This window comes from Crocodylus siamensis, chromosome 5, assembly GCF_052110815.1.
Source record: "Crocodylus siamensis isolate JL-2025a chromosome 5, ASM5211081v1, whole genome shotgun sequence".
Classification (NCBI taxonomy): domain Eukaryota; kingdom Metazoa; phylum Chordata; order Crocodylia; family Crocodylidae; genus Crocodylus; species Crocodylus siamensis.
The window spans coordinates 91,954,298-91,980,986 of NC_143399.1; the positions used below are offsets into that span (position 1 = coordinate 91,954,298).

A 26,689-nucleotide genomic window follows, 5' to 3' on the forward strand; every position below is an offset into this window, starting at 1 on the left:
TCAAGACACAGCTGTCATCATTTTGGTTGCAGTTGTTTGTCCTTAGCAATTTTGAAAATCAGACTCTAGTGGTTTAAAGTCAGGTACCCAGGAAGGTGAAATATGCAATCTGACCATTTATGAAAGTTTAGTTTAAACTGATTTTACTTAATATAACACAGGTATGGAATTCAGTGTTTGGGCACTGCATTAAGCCATACATACCAGGTCCTGTTTCTGACCAAAGCTGCCCCTCCACCTACTGCATACCTCCATCCACAGCCCAAATCCAGCACCACACAGCTCAATCTTTCCCAATTCTGGGTGCTTTCCCATATGCAGTTCCACAGCCCTCCTACTGCCCCACCCCAATGTACAGTCTCTTAGCATACTACCTTCTTGCTAGGCATACTACAAAGACACCCAAGCTAGTTCTGGAAAGGGAGGCAGAACCAGAATTATTAACTCCACCTCTTATCAACAGCCTTTGGGACAGCTGTGCCCAGGGCCATCCCAGGGTGGGACGATTCGGGGCAACAACCTCAGGCCTCGTGCTTCGGGGGGCCCCAAAGAGCCGGGCGGAGCAGTCACGGCAACTCCGTGTTGCCACTGGCTTCATGTCCAGCTGTTCAGCACCCCCCTTCCACTCCCCCGCTGAATCCCTGCTGGCTTCCTCGCACCAAGGGCCTGGGCCCCGCACAGGCTGATTTTCCCCAGGCCCACACCCTGCTCAGGTCATCTCTGGTTGCACCAATCAGCCCACCTGAAGCACCATGATAAGACAGGTCTAGTGTTCTCTATTTGGGAGGTAGTGCACATGCAGTGTAACTCAGCATACCACTGCCTGGCTTTACAATAACAGTTTCAAGGATCAATTGACTCTGCCCCAACTTGCCCTTGTTTCCATCTATAGTTTCTCTATGGGCCTACTGGTTGAAAACAACTGCTTTCATGGGAAGAGACTCATAGTTCTGGTTCCACACACAACTAACCCCTTCTTTTCCCATGTACAAGCTAATCAGGGAAACTAAGGTATACAATATAATCATAACTTAATTATGATTAAACCAAACATTGTACAACAAAACTGCAGCCTGTCAAACAGTCAACTGGCCCAATAAATTCATGTTCCCCTACCCCACTGTCTTTTAGTCCCAATCTAACTTTTAAGGGTCTTCATCCAATATCAGTATCTTGGGCCACCAAGCTCTGTCTCCTAGTCTCTTTCTCCAGTTAGTGTCAGTTTTCACCTCAAACACAGCTTCCTCATTCATTACATCTTCACATTCTTTCACCTTCTCCTCACCAACCACAAGTTCTCTGTTCCAGGGTCCAGCCAGGTCTTCATCCAATCCCAGTCTCACTTGTCTTCCAGCCCTTCCCAACTTTTTCCTACCCACTTCCTTCCCCATTGACAGCTTCCAGTCCTCCAGGTCTCATCCCTTTTACATTAGTCAACACAGTTCTCGTCTTCATCCTGTGGGGGGTACAGCCCTGGGGTTATTGATAGTACAGGGGAGACACTTTTTCTGTTTTCAGTTTGGGTGCCTGGACCTAAACCCTGACCCACTGTTGCATGCAACAGTCCTGAGAAGCAATTTCAAGAAAAGTTATGTAGCTTTTCCTAACCCTAATTATAGGGTTTGGCTAAAATTTTCCAAGAAATAATCTATGCAAAGGATATTTCAGTTCCAACAGTTACAATTTTGCAAAGATAACTTTTGCCAACTAAAAATAGAATCTTTTAATGGGAGGTGTGAAGTTCTCATTAAATTTTATAATAGTGCCATCAGCTCCTCTGATAATTTACATATTTATTTATTGTTAATTACTATACACACTACCCATAAACAGGACTCTCTCTTTGCCATAGAAGCAACGTGATACATTTTAAATACATATGCACAAACTACATCATGGATGTGCCTCCTTCATTAACTGCTAACAGAAATCATAAAACATCTGCTAAGGAATCCCTATACTCCTGCCCATTTTCTCTGAGTTTGGACAAACGAATACATCTCGCAGAAGGTCTTTGTGGTTGACAATTAAGGACAACTTTAGCTCAGAAGTGGGACTAAATTCTAACCCTAAAGGGCTTTCATGGGAATGCTATTTTCTCTCTGCCCCCTTCCTGGAAAGCCACCTTATCTTAGAGTGAACAAGCACATCCAGAAAATAGCTTGTATGAAAATGACAGGTAGCAACAGAAAGATGAGTGCAGCAGACCTGTCATCATGCTTACACTAATTGTTGGTGGCTGAGATGGAGCTGTTGGAGTGAGATTGTACGAGGCATCAGAGACACAAGGATATGTGAGTGTACAGAAAACTGAAGAACCAACAGAACACCAAGAGCAGAGAGAAGAAAATGAGGAAATGTGCTGAAAGTAAATAACTTTTTGGCTAGGAAAATGAGAAAGAAAGACATACAGAGATCAACTTATCTTTTCCTAACAGTAGCAGTATCTCCATTGATACTTCCACCAGCTTCCTGGAAAACCTTGTTAGCAGGCCTCTCAGGTATGTGTGACTGCATCTTTGAGAATAAGGATCCTGCAGCAGCTAATGGAAGGTTGTTCCATGAACACCTTTATCCAATATCCACCCTTAGTCATGCCTGACCAACCAGTCTGAGAATATCTGGTTCTTCTGGAGCTTTGGCATCTTTGCTATGCCCTGCCATCGTTTTTAGAATTTTCCAGGATTCCCATTATCTTCTCACTGTTCATCCTGGTGGCCATCCACAGAGTTGTTCTAACCTACACAAACCTTTTAAAGTTTTAGCCTTGTACCTCACAACTAGGTGGTGAAAATGTGGCATCAAAAATGGTGATGGGCCCAAACAGAAAAACAGCATTTTATTTTGGCTCTGCCTGTAGTATACTGTTAACCTATTGGTTCAAAGTCACTAAGGTCACTGAAATCTTGAAATATTGCTTTTATGCCTTACAGTATGATGGCACACATTTCTTAAATTAGAAATTCTCTAACATAAATTCATACTGCTTTTTGTCCATAATTTCTGAAAAGCTATGAAGCTTTTTACAGACATAATCCATATCGGTAAATAGATCATGCACACAGTTACAGATAATTTAGCTTATACTACCTGCTGCCAAGGTTAACAGATAAAATGAGAAAAACATGAAACAATGCCTTATAAATTAAAAAACAAAAGTATTCTCACTAGTCATTCTGGATTCGAGTGCATCAGGAAAAAAAATGTAAGGTCTTGGAAGCTTACTTTCACTAGCTGAATAGTCCTGTGGATCAAGTATTCCTGATTCCTGCAGTGATCTAATACAGGAGTCCACCAGCTCAAGACCAGTTGTGAGCTCATCTTCAATGTCCTTCTGACCATCTGCAATTTAAAAAACGAACCAAACAAATCCTGAAATTTGTTTAAGGAATTCAAAGGGAAAACAAAATAATCATAATAAAAATCCGTATAAAATTGGAACTATTTAAATTCATAGCTAGTCAAGGAACTGTATAAATTATAGCAGTGGTATTCAGCCTCTGGTCTGCATATTCCAGTTTGCAGAACTTCCCAAGGGTCCAGAAATTTTGTGGTGGGGGAGCAGTGGCAGTGTTAATTGCCATAGCTTCTATAGCTGGAGCAATTAAGACCGCTACAACTTCCTGACTGCCAAATTTCCAAACCCTTGGGGAACTCTGCAGGCTGGATGGCATAGCCCTGTGTGTTGAATTGCATAGGCATGCCTCTTCCATCTGTGGCTGGATCTGGTGTGCAAGGTAAGTCCGCAACTGGCCATGCTATGCATTGGATCACACATGCGGATGCACCCAGCCCACTGAGTCCATGCTGGACCTAGCCAATGGTTCAACCCTGCTCACAAGATCTGGCCCATAGACCAACCCCATGCCACTCCTCTGGGTCCATGGGCAGGAAAGCTGAGCAGCACTTATATATAGGGTCAGATTTTCAAAGAAGGCTGGAAAAATGCACATGTAGTCATTCTACTTTAAAAATATGACCACTGGTGCTTATAAGCAAATGGAGAATGCTTCTGTTCAATCTGTAAACAATTATGGGGTGGGGTGGGTCTTCACACTGTTTACAATGACTAGCGCTATATACTACATTCTCCTAAGCATGAGTGAGTATCAATTATTGCCACTTGTCTAGAAGGATATTGAACACTGTTAATGACTAAAGAATTTTAATGACAATTAGTGCATACCCCCTACCCTTCTCCATAATTTTTCTCACTCTGTCTAGAGAACACAGTCCTTAGTGGGAAAGTAAATATAAGGATATGATCCAAACAAGTACTTTACCTTGCGTTTGCCAATGAAACTGCTCTTCTGTAGAACTGTAAATAAATAAATAATGAATTAGAAAGGTCTTGGGTAAACTTTTAAAAATAACATTTGAGAAAAATCAGTACAAGACTATTAGTCAGATGTAAACCCACTCACCATGATGAAACTCATCCAACAATACCAAACAATAACATGTTTAAACTATGATTTAAAGGTAAAGGTGTGTTGATTTTTTTAAATCATTTTGGGCAGTATTAAAATTAGGAAACAGCCCAAGATTTCTCTTGGAAAAGAAGAGTTATATATCACCTCCTCAAAGATCAACTGTATTTTCTCAAATACCACACTCAGCTCTCCTGCAAATCAGCCCTTGAAAACTGGGGTGCAGATTTTTCTTCACTGGAATAGAAGAAGCAGGGTGCAATAGAGGAAACAGACACTGTGACTCATGACTACTGAGATGGCTGTTTCTCCCAGAGGCTATAAACAGCCGAGGTGGAGTCCAGTGTTAATCCTCTCGTAGCCACTGACTGTTAAGGCAGTAGCTACTGGCTGAAGAGCCAATGAGCTGGCTGAAAGTAAGTGGGCTGCCACATGTAATCTGTAATATCTTGATGGGGCTTGTGGTGTGGAAACAACACTTACTTACAGGAATTTATATACAGTAGTATAAACAATAAAGAAGCAAGAGTCTTACTGTTTCCCTTGCAAGGGTGTGGAGCCTATCTTTGTTAGTGTCCTGTCATACTAGAAAGTTTCTGTTGCTTCATGCACACTGTCTCCTGAATTGCCGCGCTTCCTGGACCCTATGGTCATGCGCATGGACGTTTGGTTCCGTGGGGACAACTAGAAGTGGCACACCTTGTGTTACCACTAGTTGTCTCTGGGGAATGCCCGTGCCACGTGTGCTCTGGTGTGCAGCAAGTTACCCCACGTGGGGTAAGGGAGGCTGAGGCCAGCACTGAGCTGGCCCCAGCAGCCTTACCAGAGCTTCTGAGGGCCTCCTGGGGCTACAACAGCGGTGACCCCGCCATGCGGCGCCTGGCTGTGAGTTTTTATCCTGTGGGATATCCAGAACTCAGGGAAACCCTCTGCTCTGCTCCCTGGCAGTGAGGAGAACTGAGCGTGCAGTCTATGGTGCCGCATAGCCACACTCACCTGGATGCAGCCTATTTTTCAGGAGGACTTACTCTATGTGCAACAATTGGCCATGACTCTGGAAAATCCTTTTTTGCTACATTGGGCTGTCAAAAACAAAGTGTGTTTTTTATTTGGGGGCATGTGGTATTCAAGGCCATGTGTAGATGAAATGAGGGGCATGTTTGCTCAACACTTCAAAGTGGGCTAAATGCTTTTGCACTGCTTAAATGGTGTCAGTGTTTGCACAGCTCGGTGGCGTATTGTGCATTAATTCTGGCCGTTCTAGGAAATTTGGCGCCATAATACACCGTAAATGACTTCGGGTGCAGCAAACTAAAACTCCTAGGAGTTTTAGTTTGTTGCCTCTACAGTCATGCAGTGAAGCACCAGACTCCGTGCAGCTCCACAGCTCTGCAGAAAGCCCTGCAGGCTGCTTGACGGCATCCCAGGAAAGCAGCGAGCCTGAATTTTTTTTTCCTCCCCTGGAGCCTGCCTGCCTGCCTGAGCTGTGCAGGAGCCCGGTGCTTCCCTCCACAGCTGCAGTGCCCACTCTGGGACCACCCAAGCTGGGTGCCTGCAAATGGGTGTCACCTGGGGGGCTCTGCAGCTGCTGCAGAGGGATGCACCAGCCCCCCCTGCAGCCCAGGGACTGCTCCACCTGCTGGCAGCTTACCCTGATCTGCCTCTCTTGTGGGGAAGAAAGTAAGAAGGGTGTGTGCATGACATGGGAGTTTAATCAGCCCTAAATTGAAGGGTGATTTTTAAAACCCACCGCTTTAATTTAGGGCCCCTGTTTCATCTACACACACCCAAGAAAATAAGATGACTTTAATTAATATAACCCAGGCTCTGCATTTATGCATGTGGTCACTTTACTTGGCTATGTAGTTGCAGTGAATTCAAGTTAATCACATGCATAAGTGTTTGTGGTATGGAAGCCAAAGAAGGTAGCATTTTCTAGTGTTAAGATAATTTTAAAAATTATATAATGATCTTCCCTTACATGACAGCAATATGCTAATATATGGATCACACTAGATACATCTTTCAGATGACACAGGGATGATGGAAAAGCATGGGGAGATGTAATAGTTAGATAGGACAGGTATATTTTCTTCAATGGAGAAAATATGGTCAGTGAATTGAGTAGAATTACATACAGAAAGTATACTTCACTCCTATACATGTTTTTCTTGTCTCCCTACCCACACTTTCTTTGTATGTCAGAAAAGCTCACAGTTACTCAGTGGTTTGCATCATTCTGGTGATGATAATTACATAGAGATAATTAAAACCCCTTCTTGTGCATTTTTACACATTGGTAGGATATTACAACCTCATAAATGGGGAATACTGATGAAAATATTATCATTTGTATGTCCCAGGAAAATGAAAGAAGAACACTTTTTAACAGTGGCTACTACAAATCTTTTTTTCCATCCGTACAAGTTGCAAATAAAAGTTCTCTTTAATAACCCATGGATTGTAGATCTTCAGCCATTTTTCCTGTGCACAAAGATGCTGTGTAATTTATGAATACCATGGATACAGTTCCTTGCTGCCAGAGCTGGGGCCAAGAACTTCCTGCATGGTGAGAGTTTCTTGCTCAACCTGGAGCTGGCTGGGAACTGCTCCAGACTGGCACAATTACTGGCCAGCTCTGGGCTGCACAGGGAAGTCTGCACATGCTGCCTGGAGCTGGCTGGGAGTTCCCCAAAATGGGACAGTTCCCAGCCAGCCCCAGGCTGCACATACAGTATTCCCCATGCAGCTCAGGGCTGGTCGGGAACTGTCCTGGTCTGGGGCAGGTCCCAGTCCCACAGGTCTTTCCCAGCCCCATTACCTGATCAGTCAAAGCACAGAGCCTGGAAAGAGCTGCAGAGCAGGGGGAGCTCTCAACCCCTGCCCCCCTAGTGGATCAAGATAGAGAGCTGGGACCTGCCCCTCCCCTGCAGCTCTTTCCAAGCCCCTGTCCCCTATCAGGAAGCTGGGGCACAGGGATATTATCTCTGTCTGGGCTCTACCACTGGAGCCTGCCCCAGCAGTAGACAGCTCCCAGGGGCAAAGAGCAATTTCCCAGTCCCCACCAGGAGACAGCTGTCTCTTAGCCCCATGCTCCCTGCTAGCCCCTAAGCTGACAGCCAGAGGGAGCCTAGAGCTCCCCCGGGCTGCTTCAGAGGGTCAGAGCAGGGTGGGAACAGCCTTCTCCAGGCTGCTCCCAAATGCACACTCATGGAGACATCTGCCCAGAGTGGGTTTACTCTGCAGTAAATTACTGCAGAGTAAACATAAATTACTGTAGAGTAAACCCATCCAGCATCATTTGCATGTGTAGATGCTGCCACTGAAAGCAAACACAACTGAAGAAGCTGGCACTGATTTGTGTAATACAAAAAAAATATTAAAAAATCCCGCATTAATTCAAAATGGGAGGTCAAAACAAGCTGAAGGACAGTGAGAAGTTTTTGATATGTTGATTTTTCCAGGTATATGTTGGTTTCTTTTTACTCATGCCAGCATGTTCATAGGTCATGTAGCAGACTTAATTGCTAATTAATTTCTTAATTTCTTAATTACTATTTCTAATCTCGATGGCATAATTTGATTCAATCTATGCATCATTGCATGGAAATATATATATTATGATCTTAAAAATATAGAACCAACTCTTCCCAGTTAAGGAAGGTGCTGTTTAGCCTTTACTTATTACCTCTCAATCCATAATATATTATGGGCCATGAAATTTATCCTGTTCATACAAAAAGCTGCATGTGGGGTTATCATGGCAAATCTGATTAGATTTCAAATAAAAACTTTTTAAGTGGTTTATGTATATCACCACTTAAATAGTACATCCAGGTATCCTGACTTCCCTTATTTATTTACTTAAAAAATATTTTAGAGGATGAGGATGAGTTTTGCTGCTCTCATGCATGAAGACATCTTTTTAGCCAAGAACAAACTGAAAAGCCAGCTGACCTAGCTGCTGACCCTACAATGGGTTTCACAAGTGCAACTGGCTGCTCAAGTGGATCCAAATACAGGATCAGGTCTTACTAATCCAACAGAAAAGCTATGAAACTGGCTACACACAAAGTGCCAGCAGATACACACACTGAACATACCAAAAGATTTTTTCTCCCTGCTTTTTTCAGTTAGTCATCTTTTATATAGTCTGTAATTAGAACAGGTCCAACGTTTCAGGGAGAAATATGGTTTTCAACTTGACAGTTTCCTTTTAAATATGCAACAAACCAGATTTATTTGCCTCCCATTTTCAGTTATCATTATGTATATTATATCTGTGCCTGACTTCTCAAGGAGCCAGGTTCCATCAACTTTACTGAATGAGGAAGTTGAGGGTGCTGAACACGCTGATAAAGGCATTCAGTACTATGAAGAATTATACTCAATGTACACAGAGAAGCAGAAGATGAATATATTAAGAGAGAGACAGAAAAGATTCCCAGCCAAAATTAAATGAGAACTGTAGAAGAAAACATATCGTTATAACATATTTTTAAATGAGCTTGTTACTCACACAGGTATAAAAATGACCTCCAGGACAGAAGAATAATTATGATTCATTTGCTATATAACCTTGTGCCACTGCTATTCATTTAATCATCTCTCTACTTTAAATGTTCCATTACAAATAGGACAGCCAATCTGCTTCATTGTATTAGCATGACATTGAATGAAAAATGTCATGCTAATACATTTTCTCCACGCAGCAATATGACTTGTGTGTATATATGTGTGTGCGTATGTTTCTGTTATTCAGTCTCTGAAAGTCAGACCATGATACAAGAGTTATAGGACCAACATAGCCTCCTAAGCATCAAGTCCAGTCCCCTCTGTTTGCAGGCAACCCTTTAAACAAATATTCCTAAAAACTGTCCAATTCTAACCCCTTCCATAGGAAAAGTCACAAGGCAAAAAGGTGCATTTGGACCCTATAATATGACACGGGTGAAAAGTAATGGAGACTACAGCACTGCTAATGCCTTGATACTGCAATGGCAGAGAAGTAATTAGTTTTAATGCAAGCGGCCAGGGGACAAACACCTCACAGGCCATGTCAGTGGGGCCCACACATCCATGAGCTGTACCAGGGGGAGCCCTGGGTCCCTCAGGCCACATGTTGCCCTGCCATTTCCCACCCCTGCCTACCCGCAGGGTCCCCCCCTCGCCCCCAACCACTGTGCTGCACATTTGCATGACTCCAGGGTGTGATATACTGCACTGTCTCACCTACTGGAGTGGGTCAGGCAGTGAAAGCCACAAGAAGGAGGGGGAGCTTGGAGACTGGTGCTGTTGCAGCCAAACTGACATAGGCCAGGCAGGATCCTAGAGGCTACAACGAAACTCTCATGGGCTGCCAGGTTCACAGCCTTGGTTTAATATATATGATAAGAAAATCCCAAGAAAAGGGACATGGCCCACATAACCCTTGCCAGTGTGATTGGAGGGAAAAATTCCTTCATAATGCCAAGTCTGCTTTGACCATGAGCAGGTAAGCCAGACCTAATGAGCAGAAAACTATGATGTTTCTAAGTACTGTTGCACCACCAGTACATCCCAGTCAAAACCCTCAATATTAGTTTTGCCCAGTGTCCAGTGCTTCAGAGAATACCCCAAGAAAGTAAAAAAAAAAAAAAACCTTTTGAGAGAGGAAAGTAAATTCTGATTTCAAGTCTCTGGACACTTAAAATATGAGAGCCCTCCCCCTCCAATTACCAATTGCTTTTACAGCTGTAGATTTATTGGTTCTACTTCTTCGCTGGAAAAAAGTGTCTGTGATGTTTAGACTTAAGGCATTTCTCACACTTGACTTTGGCTGTGGATATTTATGGTCTACAGATGTATTCTAATGGACTATTTGGGCCTTTCTGATGACGATAAGCTATGAATCAACACTCAGTAATGCATAGCTGATACTATTTCACAAAAAACAGAGGAGGAAAATCCCTCTGCTCATTATGCAAAATGGGTAAAACACCTCATTATTATTTAATACTTATACTACAGTAAGTAGCATGTGTAGATAGGACCAACTTCTGTACAAATGCAGAGCTAAAATATAGTCCCAAATCCAACAAGTTTACAACTGAAATACATTTCCATCACATGCAGTCTTGCTGCTAGCACTCTTGCTTAAATATCGTGGCTAACATCCTAGACTGCATTCCAGATAAACCCAGCATTGAGTGGGAAATTGGGCAGGAGGGGGATGGAAAATGGAAACAAAAAGTCTCCATGGACTTTCCTCCTCTTGGGACCCCTTCTGGTGATGACAGAGGAATCTCTATAGCTCCTCATTCTAGCTGTTAGGAGACATAAAGAGGCAGTGACACTCCACCCTTGCGCTCCTTTCCCCCACACTCTCGCCTGTACTAGGGTAAGAAGGCTTAAGAGGACGACAGAATAAGGGCTGCGATAGCAATTTTCTGACATGCATGCATTCTCCTCTGGACTGAGGAATTCTTCCATTTACCAGCAAAGGAGTTTTAACAAGGCCAAGGAAATACATTTATTAGATAAATTATTTGTTGTGACTACTCTTATCAGTTGTACACAATACAACATTAGAACTGTAATGGGCAGGGGATATATATCACTATAATTACTTGCAACTTACATACATGGCTTTTCTTTTTCAATCATTAAAGCAATAAAAATGTTAAATCCAAAAAATGAATAGCTTCAATAAAAAAGAAGGGACGTAGTTTTTACTCTGGAGAAACATGAAGCTTTCTGACTCATCATCATGTTGCCATAAGATCAACATGAATATAGTATGTTTGTACTCATTAAAATAACCACTACTTATCACCTTCACTCTTTCTCTATCACTTTCCAGATTAAAAATTAAATTTCTACAAGGAAAGCCAAAAATGGCATTTCAGCACCAGTTGGTTAGGGTGGGTTTGTTTTTTTTTTGCTGAAACCTGGTTTCTAGAACTGTATCTAAAGGTGCACTGTTCCAAGAAACAGCATTTAGTACAGGAAATGCTAAAATGATATGTTGCCCCTTCCAGCTATGAGTAACAAAACATCCACCCCTGCTAGGAAACCCTCCAGTAAAAAATTGTTTTTCTCACATGGCTTGCATGAACAAAGTAAATTTCTGTCTCTGGTTCTGCTGGACTCAGGGATGCTGACATAGCATTAATGTCAAAATGGGAAAGCATCAAATAGCAAAAAATCTTTGTCAGTTTATGCAGGCTTATATTTGTTCTTGAATTCTATGAGAGCAAAAGAAAGAAAAATGTAACATTGTACAAGAACATCTCATATGGAAGAACATTATATAAATACAGTATTAAGAGAACTACCTGTACAGTGTGGAAAGTTCAAAGCATAAAAAGGTGGCAGAAATGTCAAGTTCCCATCATTAAAAAAAACCATATGCGTAGTACTAGTAATCTATCTAAATCAAGTTTGTTTCTTTCCAAGCTTGGCATACATGATCACATTTTGAACTACATCACAGATATAAAAAAGTAACAAAAACTGATCCTTTGGAAGTCATATGTTCTTGAAGTGCAGGAAAGAACAGAAAAAAAGACTTCAAGGTGAAGTCCTCCATAAGAAGAAATTAGTGGGAAGACAAAAATTAGCAAGCTGGATTGGACCAGGTACCATGATTTTGTGTTCAACTGTGGCCACTAGCAGAAGTTTCAAAATAAGGTGTAGGATCCCCATATCAGTCAATTATTGAAATAAGAAAAAAATTCTCATCTGATCCCTGCACAATAAACAGACAGTTGATGTTACGCCTGATGCATGAGAATTTTTACCACTTCAAATTTGTTTCTATCTTATTTAACTCAACAGTTAATGTTCTCATTTACCATGCAAATGTCTATATGGGATATCCATACCCTCTCCTCAACTTTTCCTGAGATGCTTCTAGCACATCACAAAAGACTGTGCACCACCTTTTCTATTATGGAAGTCAAAAAAGTAAATGCTTTTGCAGATATTCTGCCTGTGAAAATACTACATAAGACTATCTTTCTTGTATGCTAAGAGTAAAGAGAATTGTCCCCACTATTCAAGATAGACATAGTGCTATTTGAGCCTTATGGGTTACTTGCAGGCTGACCATTTACTTGGACACTTTCAAAGGGCTTCCCCTAGGTGCCACATTCAGGAGGCATAGGCCTTCAGACACTTTCAGAATGACCAGTCATAAGACCTGTGCTTAGCACGGAAACTGGCAGAAATGAAAAACAGAATGGAGGAAGAATGAAAACAACATAAGCAACAAACTACTGTTATCATCCTTATACCATCCTGCCTTGAGCAGTGGGCTGGAAGAGATGACTTCATGAAGTCCATTTCCAGTTCTACTTTCCTATGATCCTACAGAACTGGATCCTACAAGGATGACAAGGATGAGAGGCTGACTGAACACTTAAGAACCAGTGAAGTAAGAGAAAGCTAAGACAATAGAAGGCATAGAGGATACAGCAAGAACATGGGCACCACAGTCTTGGACGTGATCTTTGCATAACCCTCTTTGTAGAAGAGTTGCGGTTTTCAGTCCTATAGGTTATATTATCTAACTATATTCCTCTCTGAGAGACATGTATTGCCTACTGGAATGCCCATTTTTTCATGACGGTAATTTCTGCATAATTTCGTTTGGGTCTGTCGGCCTATGGTGAAGTCAATTTGTCTTGCAATTTGTCTTGCAAACCAAGTATCTGGGAAGTCATGAACACCCTTAAAAGCAGCTGATTTGGTATTATCAACCATGGCTCCAGTGGTTCTTTGGAAGAATCCCAAGATAAAAATGGTCAGTTTTTGATCATGCATGCGGTTCTTCTCTTGTGAGGGTCCAGAGGATAGCCACACACACGATCAGAGCTCAAGAGAGCTGACTTTATGAGAGGCTGAGTGGGAGGAGCATAGCCTCATGGGGGACTTGGTGGAAGCCTGTAAATACATAAGGGGTACACATCAGGATCTGGGAGAACATCTGATCACAAGGGGAACCCAAGGGAAGACAAGGTCAAATGGTCACAAACTGCTGGGAGACAATTTTAGATTGGACATAAGAAAAAAAATCTTTACCGTCTAGGGGTCCAGAGTCTGGAATAGACTCCCCCCAGAAGTGGTGCAAGCACCTACTCTGCACACATTCAAGAAGCATTTGGATGATTATCTTGCTGGGGTCATCTGACCCAAGCTGACTTCCTCCCCTTTGGGCAGGGGGCTGGACCCGATGATCTTGTGAAGTCCCTTCCAGCCCTAATGTCTATGAAAGCTTAGCCATGAGTGTGTATCTTCTTCAGGTCAGCCTCCCTAGCTCTTGCTCCCATTCTGTTTTTTCTGAGTGCTACTGGTTTCAAGACTAAGCCTTTGTACGTCCTGCCACAAAAGGAAGTTCAGAAATGTCCTGCAAAAATCACAGATCCTGATACAGGAGAGTAAGGACTAATTATTTTTGCCCCCCTGTTATCTGCTCTTTCTTTTCCCTCAGTTACATTACCAGCACAGTTAAGTCCTGTGCTGCAGCATCTCCATAACGCTGCCTTCTTCATTCCTGTACTCTTCTGGATATTAAATCATGAAATGTTTTCCAACCCTTCCAACAGCTCTTCCTTGGTCTGCGCCAGGTCTTATCTTTATGCTGACTTTATGCAGAAGACAGCTTCCTTCTTCCATTTAACAATCCTAGAAAAGTTCAATGAAACTGTTTGCCTCTATTTTTTTTTTATCAAATACACAGTGGGAGGGGAAGAAGGATGGAGAGATCTGGACTCTATCCACTGTCATTTTTAGGGTTTAGCAGACTGCAAGGCAGTCAAGTGAAGGGCTGTTTGAACATCTTAGACTCTATCTCCAGGTTTAGTCATATGTCTCAAATGACTACGTTCTGAGGATCTTAAGCAGGTTTTGAGCACTGCAATTTCTTTTGAAAACACTATGTAGGCACATCTCGCTCAAACTATAACATCTTATTGTCCTCTTGAGGATTCTAACAAATTGGGCACAAGCAAATACCAATGGTGAAACCACCCCACTGCTTCAGGTGCACAGCTGCTAAATGATCATCTTTGTTAGGGCTAAATGGCTATTTGTTCCTCTGTAAGCTTTAGAAAAGCTTGCTCTTGTGGATGTGCATATAAAAACATAGGGATAAATGGAAATCTTATTAATTTAAATAGTTTCTGTTATTTTTCAGTGACAAGCTCTGATAAATACCTTATCCATTTGAATAACAATGAGTGTTCCATCAGAAATTATTTTCTTTCAAAACTCAGAGAAAGCATACATTAATAATAATAAAAAGTTTGAGCTCTTTAAAGCACATCTATTTTCTTTGCTATTTGTAGCAGAATTAAAAATGGCACTGGCTGGCACCTGGTCTAGTTCCACTTCATGGAGAGTGGGGCCAAACTAATTATATGCAACAGGCTGAGAGAGCAGGTGACAGAGGTAATCTGGGTGAACTGTTTGGGGCCCCATCTGGTGAAGTTTTTTAAGACTGGTCAAGAACTAAGAATCACTGTAAATGGTAAAGAAAGATGTCATTCATATAAGAGACTGAAGAGGACATTGAAATGTATCCACTGCAGTGGCTTAGCACAACTTGAAAAATTGCTGGGCCTGAGGGGGACTGCATGTGATGGGCTCTACCATATATCTTACTGAGATGGCCTGAACTAACCTATCCTTGTGGTAGGTTCCTATCAGCATTGAAAGTCTGATCTGTGCCTTAAAGGCAGACAAAGGGATCAACAGAGCATTGGGGTATAACAAGTGGAGAAGATAGATCCAAAGTTCAAAACAATGGCACTCGTGGCAAGTAAGCAAGAGGTGGAAAAAGAGCTGAAGAGTGGAAATGAAGATCTGGAGACAGACGGAGAGTGGATGAAGGTGGAGAAGGGAAGAAAGAAGGTGACAGCAGAAGCAACAGTGGAGGCAGCATGAGAGTGATGATGCCAGAAGGAAGAGAAGGAGCAGAGTGAGAGCAGCAGGAGAAGGTATGTCGGATGAGAAGCAGAGACCAGCAGAAGCATGATGGCAGGCTGGCCCACTAGAACTGGCATAGTGCAAAAACACAGAAGACACACCAAGAGAAACTAGAGAAGAGTGGAGGCTGAGGATAAAGGCAATTTTAACCAGTGACAGGAGGCAGATGGAATCAATGATGAACATATATGATTCCCGAGAAGTGGTAGAAGTTGAGATTTTGGAGGTGTAGGCAGAACACCTCACCAGCCTGACTGCTTTCTCAAACTGAAAGACTTAGGAACTAACTGACCGGGATGGAGAAGGGCACGAGAACTTTTGGAAGAAATATGCAGAAAAACATGGGAGGGAGGAATTAAGAGGATAAGGTTCATATTATGGAAGAAGTCAAGAAAAGAGTGATTATATTCCAAGTGTACATGGATTTACTAGAGGCAGGAGACAGAGAAAGATAGATGGAAAAGTACATCCAAAGGGTCATGTCAATAGAGAAAGTAAGGGACAAATATGATATCTGGACAGCCTCTTGGAGGGCACAAATAGTGTTACAAGTAGACAAGTAGAGCCCAGGTGGGGTGCTGCATCTCCCATGAATGATCCAGATCGGGACACACTGGGGTTTTATAGTGTATCGTGGGCAACCAAAAGAGAAAATGCAGAAAGGTGGGGCACCTCTCTGCACACAGCCTCTTTCATGGTGTGCTACAGATATGAAAGGAAGCAGCATGGAGCTGAAGAGTGCCAGGAGTCTCTAAAATGCAGTATTTGTAAGGGAGAGGGGACTTGTAACAGATGCCACAAAGCCTTTGTAAGTATAGTCAGACCTCCTGATGAACAGCAAAACCAGGAGGAGGAGAGTGGAGGAGAGGCAGGGTTGAACACTGAGGTAGAAATGGTGGAAGAAACTTAGCAGGAGGGTGGAGCATAGAAGGAGGGGGTAACATTTCTGTGATTGAGGCAGGGCAAGAGTGTAGCATGAACTGAACTAATGTAGCTGATGTTAACATAAACTGTAATACTAGTGAAATGTAACCTTCTTAGTCTTGTCCTGTAAGCAACTTGAAAACTCCATTTTGCAGCCTTCTGCTTGACGTAAATGAATGAAACCTGCATAGCTTTTATGTATGAGTGTGTACAGGGGTGAATGGTGAAAGAACGGCATAGAGACAGGAGAAGATTTAACTGTTTATGTAAGCAACAAGGTGCCAAATGTAAGTTACCAGTCAGTAAACTAATTAATAAATGGCTGAAGAATCCCTTTTAGGCCTAGAGTACAAAGACGATAACAAGGAGAAGGAATGCACTCATCCTGCCAGACGGGCAGCAAAAACACTCCAGGGCTGAGATAAGCTGAAGACAAAAGAACAACTGCAAAAACAGAAGCTGGGTATAGAAAAACCCCAAAGCACTGAAAGAAAGGATGCCAATCCCTGTAAAAGAACACTTTGAAAATGCCAAGTTAGGTGCTACTGCTATTTCATTGGAGCACAGATGCATCTATTCACCCTGCTTCAGCTGTTATCTTCAAATCTGCTATCTGCAAATCATCATCATCTACTCAATAAGACCGGGTTGGCCACCCTGGGCTGATACTGAGCAACTATTGCTGGTAACTATATTTGATGTATGTGTGGATGAAATGGTTGTTTTGTGTATGTGTATGCCTGTGTGTGTGTATGATGATTTGTGTGCGTTTATATGAATGGTGTGTCCGAACCTCTATGTCTAACTCATGTAATCAATAAACACGGCACCTTGCCTTATCCTACTTTATAAAGTATAGCTTATGATTTTTTCAGCAATAGGTTAATTTGTTAACAGGAGGACATAGAGAGATGGAATGGAAGGGAAGGCGGAAACAGCAAACAGCTTAGACGTGGTGGTGGGGTTGGGGAAGAAAGACTATAGACAGCAGAAGTGGAGGTGAAGCAAGAGGAAGTACCGGAGAGAGAGGCTGAGAAAAGGAAGAAAACGCAGGGACTGAAGACCAGGAAGGAGAAACGTGAAAATGAGGGAGGCGAGTCAAAGGAACAGCCAGAGAGCAGTTTCCTGCCACTAACATCTCTGGGCTCCAGCTCAGAGCGGAGACCAGAAGGTAGGAAGCAGCGGGGAAGTGGGGATATGCAAGCCTGTATGTGCAAGCAATCCAGCAGCTTTCAAAGGCTGCAGGAATCCAAGTGAAGAGGAGGAAACAGTTGACCACCCAGAGCAGTAGCATAGATTACCCTTAAGGGACAGGGGTAGTCAGCTCAAAGGAAGCACAGACAAACCTTAAAGGCACGGGTGCACCCATTTTAAAACAAACATAAATGTATTGACAAGACATCCCCTCTGGGCTGAAAAAATTCCGGCACATGCCTGCAGTGGCTCGGGGGAGGAGCGGGCGGAGGCACTAGAGCAGCCCTCCCTTCCCATCCACAATGCTGAGCTGAGGAGAGGTGTGACCACACTTTGGCAGTATGCTCTGATTAGGGATGGGTTCCCCCTACCTCTCCTTGATAACAGAGCATTTATCAGCTCTGCAACCAGCATTTAGCACCCCATCAGAAAAAAGCCTCACTCATTAGTTCAAGCTCTTCTTAAACAGCTTTTTCCAAAGGAAGGAATGCAAGGACATTACCTGGTGACCTGCTGATTAGCTCCAAATGGCCCTAAGAGGACACTGTCCTGTCTGCCTTACATAGACCTCTCTCAGCATTAGCTAGCATACCATATGCTGGCTAAGGTCTATGCTACGGGAGAGAGGAGGAAGGGATCCCTGCTTAAGCAGTGAGTGGTGGAGGGATGGGGGTGGGTATGGGAAAGCCAAGAAGACCCTGCTGTGCCTGCAAGTCTTTGCCACAGTTCCAGCCAGGGAGCAGAAGGGAGGGGCCCGCCCAGCCCAGAGAACATGCTGAGATGCTGGGGGAATCTGATTTAACTTAAACCATGAAGGGGTCTGGGACAGGCATTACATAAACCAGTTTAAGCCAAATCAGTTAAGTCTGATACTATGTTCAACCACGTTTATCTCAAACTGGTTTTAGTGCACTGAATGTCTGTTTTGTTACAGGTTTAAACCAGCTTTTGATCACTTAAACCAGTTTATGTGTAATGTCTGTCCCTAGCCCTGGTGGTTAGGGACAAATGAGACAAATATTATTCAAGATCCAGAGCTGAGAGCAATGCTGGTAGAAGTCATTGGTCTCAGATTGCAATTAATGATACTATCAGTCAGGGAAACAGAATTAGAAAATTTCAATGTATATGCACCACTGGAGAGGGAGGGAGGGAATGCACTGCTTAGAACACTAGTCTTTTATATTGTCAGAGGGAGACTGTGCATAATAGCAGGACATTTCAATTGGATAATCAAAGTGGGCAGCAGAACTGGGGAAGGAGAAAATGGAGCTCCAGACAGCTGGTCCAGACTGTTAACAAATATAGTAAAAGAAGAGTGCCTAACAGATGGGTGGGCAGAGGAGAAATTGTTTACTAGAACAGACCCCAGTGGAAAGAAACAATGAAGAAATGACTTTGTGTTTGTATCAAAATAAATAGAGAAAAGGAAGAAAGAAACCATACACATGGCTTTTAGTGATCACTGGATGCTGAAGGAAGAAATGAGTCTTGGTAAGAGTCCTATGAGAGGGAAGGGACTGTGGAAGTTAAATGTGTGGCTGTTACAAGATATATGTCAAGGGTACACAAGACATTCAGGAGCTGCTAGAGAAAGCTGCAGAAGTAAGACAAGTATGAGAAAAGCTAGAATTAGAAACCTGGTTTAAAAGAAAGACAGGAGAGAAAATGTTCTTAGCATAAGCATCCTGGCTGGGAGAAAACAAAGAGTGGTCCCAATACATTTTTGCCCAGAGTGACAGCAGCAAAAAGAGAGCTTAAAGCAGTGTGGGAAGAACATGGTGCCCATGTGGAAAAGCAGGATAAGGTGTTGGAGGCGATGAGAAGATTTTATGAAGAACTATACCAGAAGAAGGAAATAGACTTTAAAGGAAAAGGGTGCTAAAGCATACATCAGAGTATGGATAAATTGAAAAGCACCATAATGGGATTGGGGAACTGGAGGAACTTGGGGAAGCTGGGCCTTCAAATAAAAGAAAGAAACTAGAGTGCTACGGATCCCAATGGATGCTGAAGAGAAAAGTAATATGGCATGGGAAAAGGTGATGGTGAGGCTATGGCAAGTACTTTGGTTATGGTCCAGAGGGACACTGTTATTTGCTGGAAAAGTGGCAGCATTTAAGGCTGTGCTACTGGTAACTATTCTATATATGGAAATTGTATTCCCACCGACATGGTGGTAGATAGCAAAAGTACAGAGAGAAATATGTGGGTTTCTCTGGAATGCCGAAAGAGAAAGTTTGGCTAGACGTGAACTGTACAAAGCAAGAGAGATAGGAGGATTGGGGCTGCCAGACTTTAGGTTGTTCATCTATGGGAAATATGTAAGCAAGATATGCAAGGCAGTAACAGAGGGGGAGGGGAAAGCAGCACATACCACCTGATTTCACATAGCTGCAATTTTGAGGAAATGGGGAGTATATCAATTCTCTTTGAAGCGTCCATGGGTGTGGCAACCACTGATTCATTATATCAAGATGGAAGGATTCATGCAGAAGTATAAAATAGAGAAGGTAGGGCTGGAGTTCCTGAAGGATCATAAGAAATCGTTGAAAGCAGTAAGGGAAAGGAAGAAATTGATGAAAGCACACAGGATGGAGTCGACAGGAAACTTCACAGAAGGACAAGTGAAGAAGGTGTGGGGAGTAATGGCAAGTAAACAACTAAAAGGTGAACAATCTGACCTAGCATTGATGGCTGTAAGAAATATCTTGCTAGTAAGAGAAGTGCAACAACAGATGGGGCTTGACAAGCTCATCGAGGTGCCCAAGGGAGAGGTACGGGGAAGGAGAAGGTGGGACACATTTTGGGAGTGTACATATGTTAGTGGGTGTTGGAAAGTGTCTGCCGCTTTATGAGTGTCACTAAAATAAACCTGTCATTAGTGCAGGAAATGGTATGTTTTGGACTCTTGGAAAAGGGATCAGAAGAAATGTTAGTAAGAACACCATTAACATGTGTTAAAACTAGTTCATGGAAAGTAAGAAACCTCTTGGTGTTTAAGGGGTTGGCTTTCACTGAATAGTGCTTGAAGCTGGGGTTGCATGAATTGAAATACTACATCCAGTAGGACAAAAAGGAGATCGGAGAAGAAAAGGTGGAAGAGAAGCAGAAGAAAAAGAACAACACATTTGTTTCACTAAACCAACAGAGAGGACCAATGGGAGGGCAGAGAGTTTCAGGTGGTTACTGAGGGATTGAGGTAACTGTTTTTTCATGGGGTTCTGTATGAAGGAAAAGAGTTGTGTATGGGTTTGTTTTTTTGTGGAAGTTGATGTATGCTGTTTAAGGGTTCAAAATATGTAGATATACATTTTTGAGATGTAGTTGTTTCTGTGCTATAAAATCTTGGTAAAACAAGGATGCTCAATGTGTGTAGCTTGATAAATTTAGGGTGATACATGTGTTTTTAATAAAATTTGTAAAAAAATAAAGTTCCCATCAATACGTTTGCTTATTATGGGTCTTGCTTCTTCTTACAGTCATGTTCAGTGTTGACTACATTTTATTCAACTTCATAGTTGGTTTCTGTTACTGAGCACATGCTGCTTTTTGGCATCAGTTTAATGATAGACAATGTATTTAATGTAATTTTCTCAAATGCAGTTGTAAAATAAAAAGCTTCCCCCCCCCGCTGACTGGGAGGAAAGCCTCATCTTATATTTGAGTAAATATGGTAGTCTCTCTTATTCAGAATTTTATTTAGTGTAATTTCATGAGGTTTATATAAAAACACTACCACAAAGAAGTTATGCATATGATTTTATAGAGAATTATAGCAGTACACAATCCTATTCATTATGTCTATAATAGAACTAGGAATGCACATTATAGGAAAGTATTATCTCACTTATTTTTTTAATGCACAGTGCTGAATATCCACAAACTGTGGAAGTAGGAAGAAGAAAAGTTCAAAAAGTATTTTATGAGCAGCAAGTAGTTAGGGAAACACCACTGCAAAGTAAAAGCAACTTTCAATTCAATAATAAAGCATACCATTACTTCTGAAATATTGAAGCGTCTTTGGGACACAGTCTGAGAATACTAGCAGTAGGAAAGACAAGAAAAAAATTAAGGCTGCCTCTCTTATGCTTGTTAGATGCCTAATGAAAATTACATCAGGAAGAATACCCACCTCTATAGTGATTGTGACAACAGTTTAAATATTTAATAAGATTATCAGATATTCAATTCCTCAGCAACAAGAAGGATACATTTCTGTAGTTTTATCCTTCCAAGTCCTAATCCCTAGATTAGATCTTGCATAAACTGTAAAAAAAATATAAACAGCAACTTCAAACTGGATCAGCATGGTAAATATGATTTTGCATCCTTTTGAACCCAGTGGTGAATCTCTAACTGTTTTATCTCAATCTATCCAAATAATTTATCTACAGGTTCTTAGCTGTCAGAATATATAGGTTTGCCTTCATGTTGAATCCCTGTTTTTGATGGAAAGGCAATGCTGCAAAGGCAATATTTTATTTCTTTTGAACATTTGCTGATTTAATAATAAATGTCTCTTTAGCTGCACGCCAGTGGGGAGGAAGGGGGATTGATATGTACCTATCTATACAGACAACAACTTTTACCCCTGGTTTCTGCAAAGTCAACAATAACAGTACTTCCCAGAACACAACTGTATCTCTCTGCTATGAACATTTTTTATTTGTCTTATCAATGAAGCAAAAGATGTTAGAAATCAAACTTTCAAAAGTGCCCTGAGAAGAGTTTCAACTTCTGCACTGAGTACATTTGTTTTTCATGAATACCAGCTTTTCCAGGATAGCCACCCATTGAGAAGCACTTCCGCTATTGTGAAAAGTTGTCAGATGCATGTCAGAGACATTTTTTCTTTATTTAAGAACTATTTTTAACTGTTCTATACATTATTAAGTCTAGTCTACACAAAGACTTACAATGATTTTCAATTTTGGCAATAATTGTTCTATTATTTCCTTGCTATTTTAATGTGATTTGGAGCTCAAAGTGTTGGCCTGCCTAAGACACTATAGAAAGAAGTTCCTAATTTCAGCTGGAGAGCACATATGAAGAGACCAGCAGCTTTCACACACTGTTGCAATCTGTGGTTCTACTGCAGACCACAAAACACACCATTTTAAGGACAGTAAGTAAATTTAGGCTACGGACAGCCATTACATTGGTACTAGGAGCAAAGCCTTTCTCTTGGCACAAAAAATAGAGGGTACAGCCATTCCTCATTTCTTGAAGAAGAGAACTGGGTTTTCCTCAAGAAAGTTCTCCCTCTTCCAACCATGAAAATATCTTCCCATACCAACCTGAATGGCTGTATGCTTCTTTGGAGTGTTGAAAATATGCTATATCTACACTCTTCTGCTCTCTCCCTTCCTCCCAGGGCTCCAGAAAGATTTCTGCCATGGGATAGTGTGTCTCCCCCATCCCATCCCACCAATCAACTAATTGTTGGGCCAGGCAGGGGGCAGGCAGAAAAAGATGTGCCAAAAAAAAAATAAATCAACGAACAGCCGAACTGAGAGTATTCACAGTAGATGGCCTTACCAAACTTTAGTGTTTTACAGCTGCTGCATCATCACTTCCTCATCATCACCGAGTGACTTCCTGGTTGGGACCCCAAGAGTAGAAAGTGCAAAGAAAGAGGATGAAGGAAGCTGTAATAGTGACCACACAGTGTAGGCAAGTTGGGGAAGGAGTTTATAGTGGGAAAAGTGACTCCTCAAAGACATGAGGTAGTAAAGTAGAAAAGGGGACAGGCCATGATATTTTAATAATATTTAAAGAAACAAAAAGAATCTCAATTTTCCTGTTTTTAATGAGCTAGGATAAATGGCAGTGGCATACGACACTGAAGTTCACACAGGACACAGCAAATGGCCTAGGGCCAGATCTCTGTAGAGATTGCTATTCCTTAATATGCTAACTCAGAACTTTTTTGTGCTCCAACAATTTTTATTATTTGAAATGCTCCAAATGAGCTGCCTTATATAACACAAAATGAGTACAGAACCTGTGAGCTAAAACACATTTAAAATTTTTGCTTCTATGGTGTATCACTTTGAATATCAGTGTCATATCACATTTACCCAGTACCAGTGCTGCTCTTTGGCTCAGATCTGTAAAACAAACTTAGAACTTAAAAACTAACTAGGGAGCACCTATGTCCCTAGGCACCTGAGATATTAAAAGTTTCCCAGATACCTAAAGGCACGCTTTTGCACATGCCTAGAAGTGCTGCAGTTTTGACACAACTAAGCAGTTTACTACAGCTAAGTCCCATCAGAATCTATTAATTCAGCATTCCTCCACATATCTTCTCTGAGTGACTTCATTTGCTAATGTTTTTGGACCTCATTTACCAAACAAGGCTCCCCACAAATTGCAGTGATTGTTGTTCCTTGCTTTTAAAAAGGCATGGCTGCACTTCCTGCTTTGCCCAACAGTTTAGTGTCTGGAGCAATTCCCCAGGATGTAGGAGACCTGGATTCAACTTCCCTCTCCTGCCTTAACAGTTAAACCATGTTTCCTACCTGCATGAAGAATGCTATATTCATTATGCTGGAAGGACATAAAAAGTGTCATACTGAGTCAGACCAATGGTCCCTCTCACACAGCCTTCTGTCTCGAAAAGTGCCAAGTAGCAGATGCTTCAGAGGAAGAATATCTGATGTCCAGTTCTGGGGTAGAACTTTTAACACTGCCCATTACAACTGCTCTATGTATAAAAATACTTCAAGATTCAGAGAAGTCATCCTTCTTTCTCTCTCCTGCTAGCCCAGTTAATTCCTTTTCTGCAATGGGTTCCACCTTCAGCAGGGAAGAGGAAGAGTGCATCCATCACAAAATTGATTGCAAGTCTAATGCCTAGGACACTCCTGGAAAGAGGGAGATGTAGGCATGAATCTTGTCAGGCCAAGGAACTAAAAACCAGGCCTCTCCTATTTTGGGAGCAGTGCTGTAGTCTAGCCAGTAAATTTATGGAATAAACAGAGGATGGCATGACCTTCTCTTACCAGATTTTGAAAAGGATAAGCACTGTTTTGAAAAGAAGTGGTTTAGGCAGCCTTCCTTCAGGAAACTCTTCTGGACACCACCCATTAGAGACAAATAAGACAATAAATTAAGGCACATTCCCCTCTCCTCAGGGTTTCCATATTAGTTACTTGGGGCGGTTACATGCTCAGAGTGCTGACTTGAAGCAGTTACTCATGCAGCTCTCTTGCATTTGTAGATTCCATTTTGAGGCACCTGCCTTTCCCTATGCAACATATAGGGTGCCTATACATCTAACCTCAGACTATGCACTTCCACAACAGGGCCTTCCCTCTTCTACTTAGCTGATCCTTTTCTAGCTAAACCAACCCAATCCCTTTCCTGCAAAAGAACCATGTGGCTACTGTGATGTTTCCCGCTATCACATTATTCAATCTATATGCTATCCTTCCTTCTCACACTCTGTTTCTGCCTGGTTAGGGACCATTCACAACTCTGCTTGTATAGTGTGGCCTCTTTTCTTGCTGAACATAGTTATTACCATAACAATTTATATTATTGTTGTTATTAGTAACATCTACAACATTTGCTTCATTTTACAGTGCAGCTGACTATGCTTGGGTAACTCCAATTTCCATCATAGACACCTTTCCCTAGCGTTGATGCCCAGGGCTAGGGACAGAAGTTATATATAAAATGGTTTAAGTGATCAGAAACTGGTTTAAATCTGTAACAGAACAGAAGCTCAGCACACATAAACCAGTTTCAAAATTGCTGAAACTTGTTTAAGATAAATCTGGTTGAGTGTAGTATCTGAATTAACTGCTTTAGGTCAAAACAGTTTATGAAACTTCTGTCCCAAACCCCTTCCTGGTTCAAGTTAAACCAAGAGTCCCACAGCATCCCAGCATGCTTTCCAGCCCTGGGTTGGGCTGTCCTGTCTGCTCCAGCAGAGAAGGGCTGGGGAGAGGTGAAGAGGCAGGGGCTGTCCTCCCCACCCCACCCCCGGCAAACCCTGGATGCAGAAAGAGGAAATGATGAGAAACCCTGCAGAGTCCTGCTTGTTTGATGATGGACTGCAAATCCCAAAGACCTTGGGGGCATAGAGCCGTGCTCTAGCACCTGGCTTCTAGCCTGAGCCACTGCAGGCATGTGGCTGCATTTCCTGAATCAAAGGTAAATGTGCATCCAATTTTTTCTCAGCTTAATCTTTGCAGCTTAGACTAACCTGTAAAGACTGAATCAATTCAGCCTTGGGCTTTTTGACTGTCTATACTTAGCCTATATGTTAATTTCACATTCCTGCCAGCTGTATTTTTTACAGCATGTGATATAGCAGAGTAAACAATTTATGTTAGCCATCACTGGATTCAACCACTGGGAAAAGATTTGAAGAGAAAGAAAAATATATGAAACGCCTGTTTCACAATTACATTGGCAATTCAAAATCATCTCTAGAACAACATAGTTCATTTGCAAGATAATGTGTCTCCATCCCCATTCTTGGCTTTATTTTTAATGATTTCTAACTGCCAGGTAAAAATGTTGCAGTCTATCAAAGATCAAATTACAGTGAAATCCAGTCTACCCCAAGCTAAGGGAACAGAGAGTTTTAGTGAAAATTAGACTTGTATTAAATATTAAGGTTACTCAATCACCACTGAAAAGAGCTGCTTTCTAGGGTAAACAGCTATAGCTTAAGCTGCAGTATAAAACTTCTAGGTCAGGTGCTGTCTTAAGAAGACATTCAGTGAGCAACTGAATCAACCTGCAAACAATTGTTATTGATTTTTTTTTTCTGAGACAGTGAAAATTCATATTCGTGAACTGTAGCTGTTTGTATAAAGAGTTGACAAATTGCCCAAGTAACTGAAATGGCACATGGTAATAACAGCTCTGCCGTTACATGGACAACCATTAATCACATGTTCATTATTGAACATGACAAAAATTTAAATTATGCAAGCTGACAAAAATACTGTGTGCAGGGCTAGAGTTTTATGCCATCAAAATGCAATCTCCTCACCCTCTCTGTCTTTATGTTAAAGGGGTGGGAGAAGTGATTTCTCAAGATAGGACAGTCTACTCTATTATTACCTCAAATGACAAGAAGATATAAATGAGGTGATGTTTGTAATGTATTAAATAACAAACAAGGCTTTTGAATGCCCTGTTTATATAAA

At 41.8% G+C, this 26,689-nt stretch overlaps 1 protein-coding gene across 4 annotated transcripts in view; it reads right to left on the bottom strand.

Moving 5' to 3' along the window:
- The window catches only part of CTNND2 (catenin delta 2), a 1,187,740-nt gene that overhangs the window by 535,440 nt on the left and 625,611 nt on the right, over positions 1-26,689 (bottom strand). For all 4 annotated transcript variants that reach the window (XM_090049706.1, XM_090049708.1, XM_090049707.1 and 1 more), the window contains 2 exons: positions 4,284-4,318; positions 3,226-3,342 (listed from right to left, as the gene is read on the bottom strand). In XM_090049706.1, the coding sequence (XP_089905832.1) occupies positions 3,226-3,342; positions 4,284-4,318 (152 nt within the window). The remainder of the gene's footprint in view (positions 1-3,225; positions 3,343-4,283; positions 4,319-26,689) is intronic.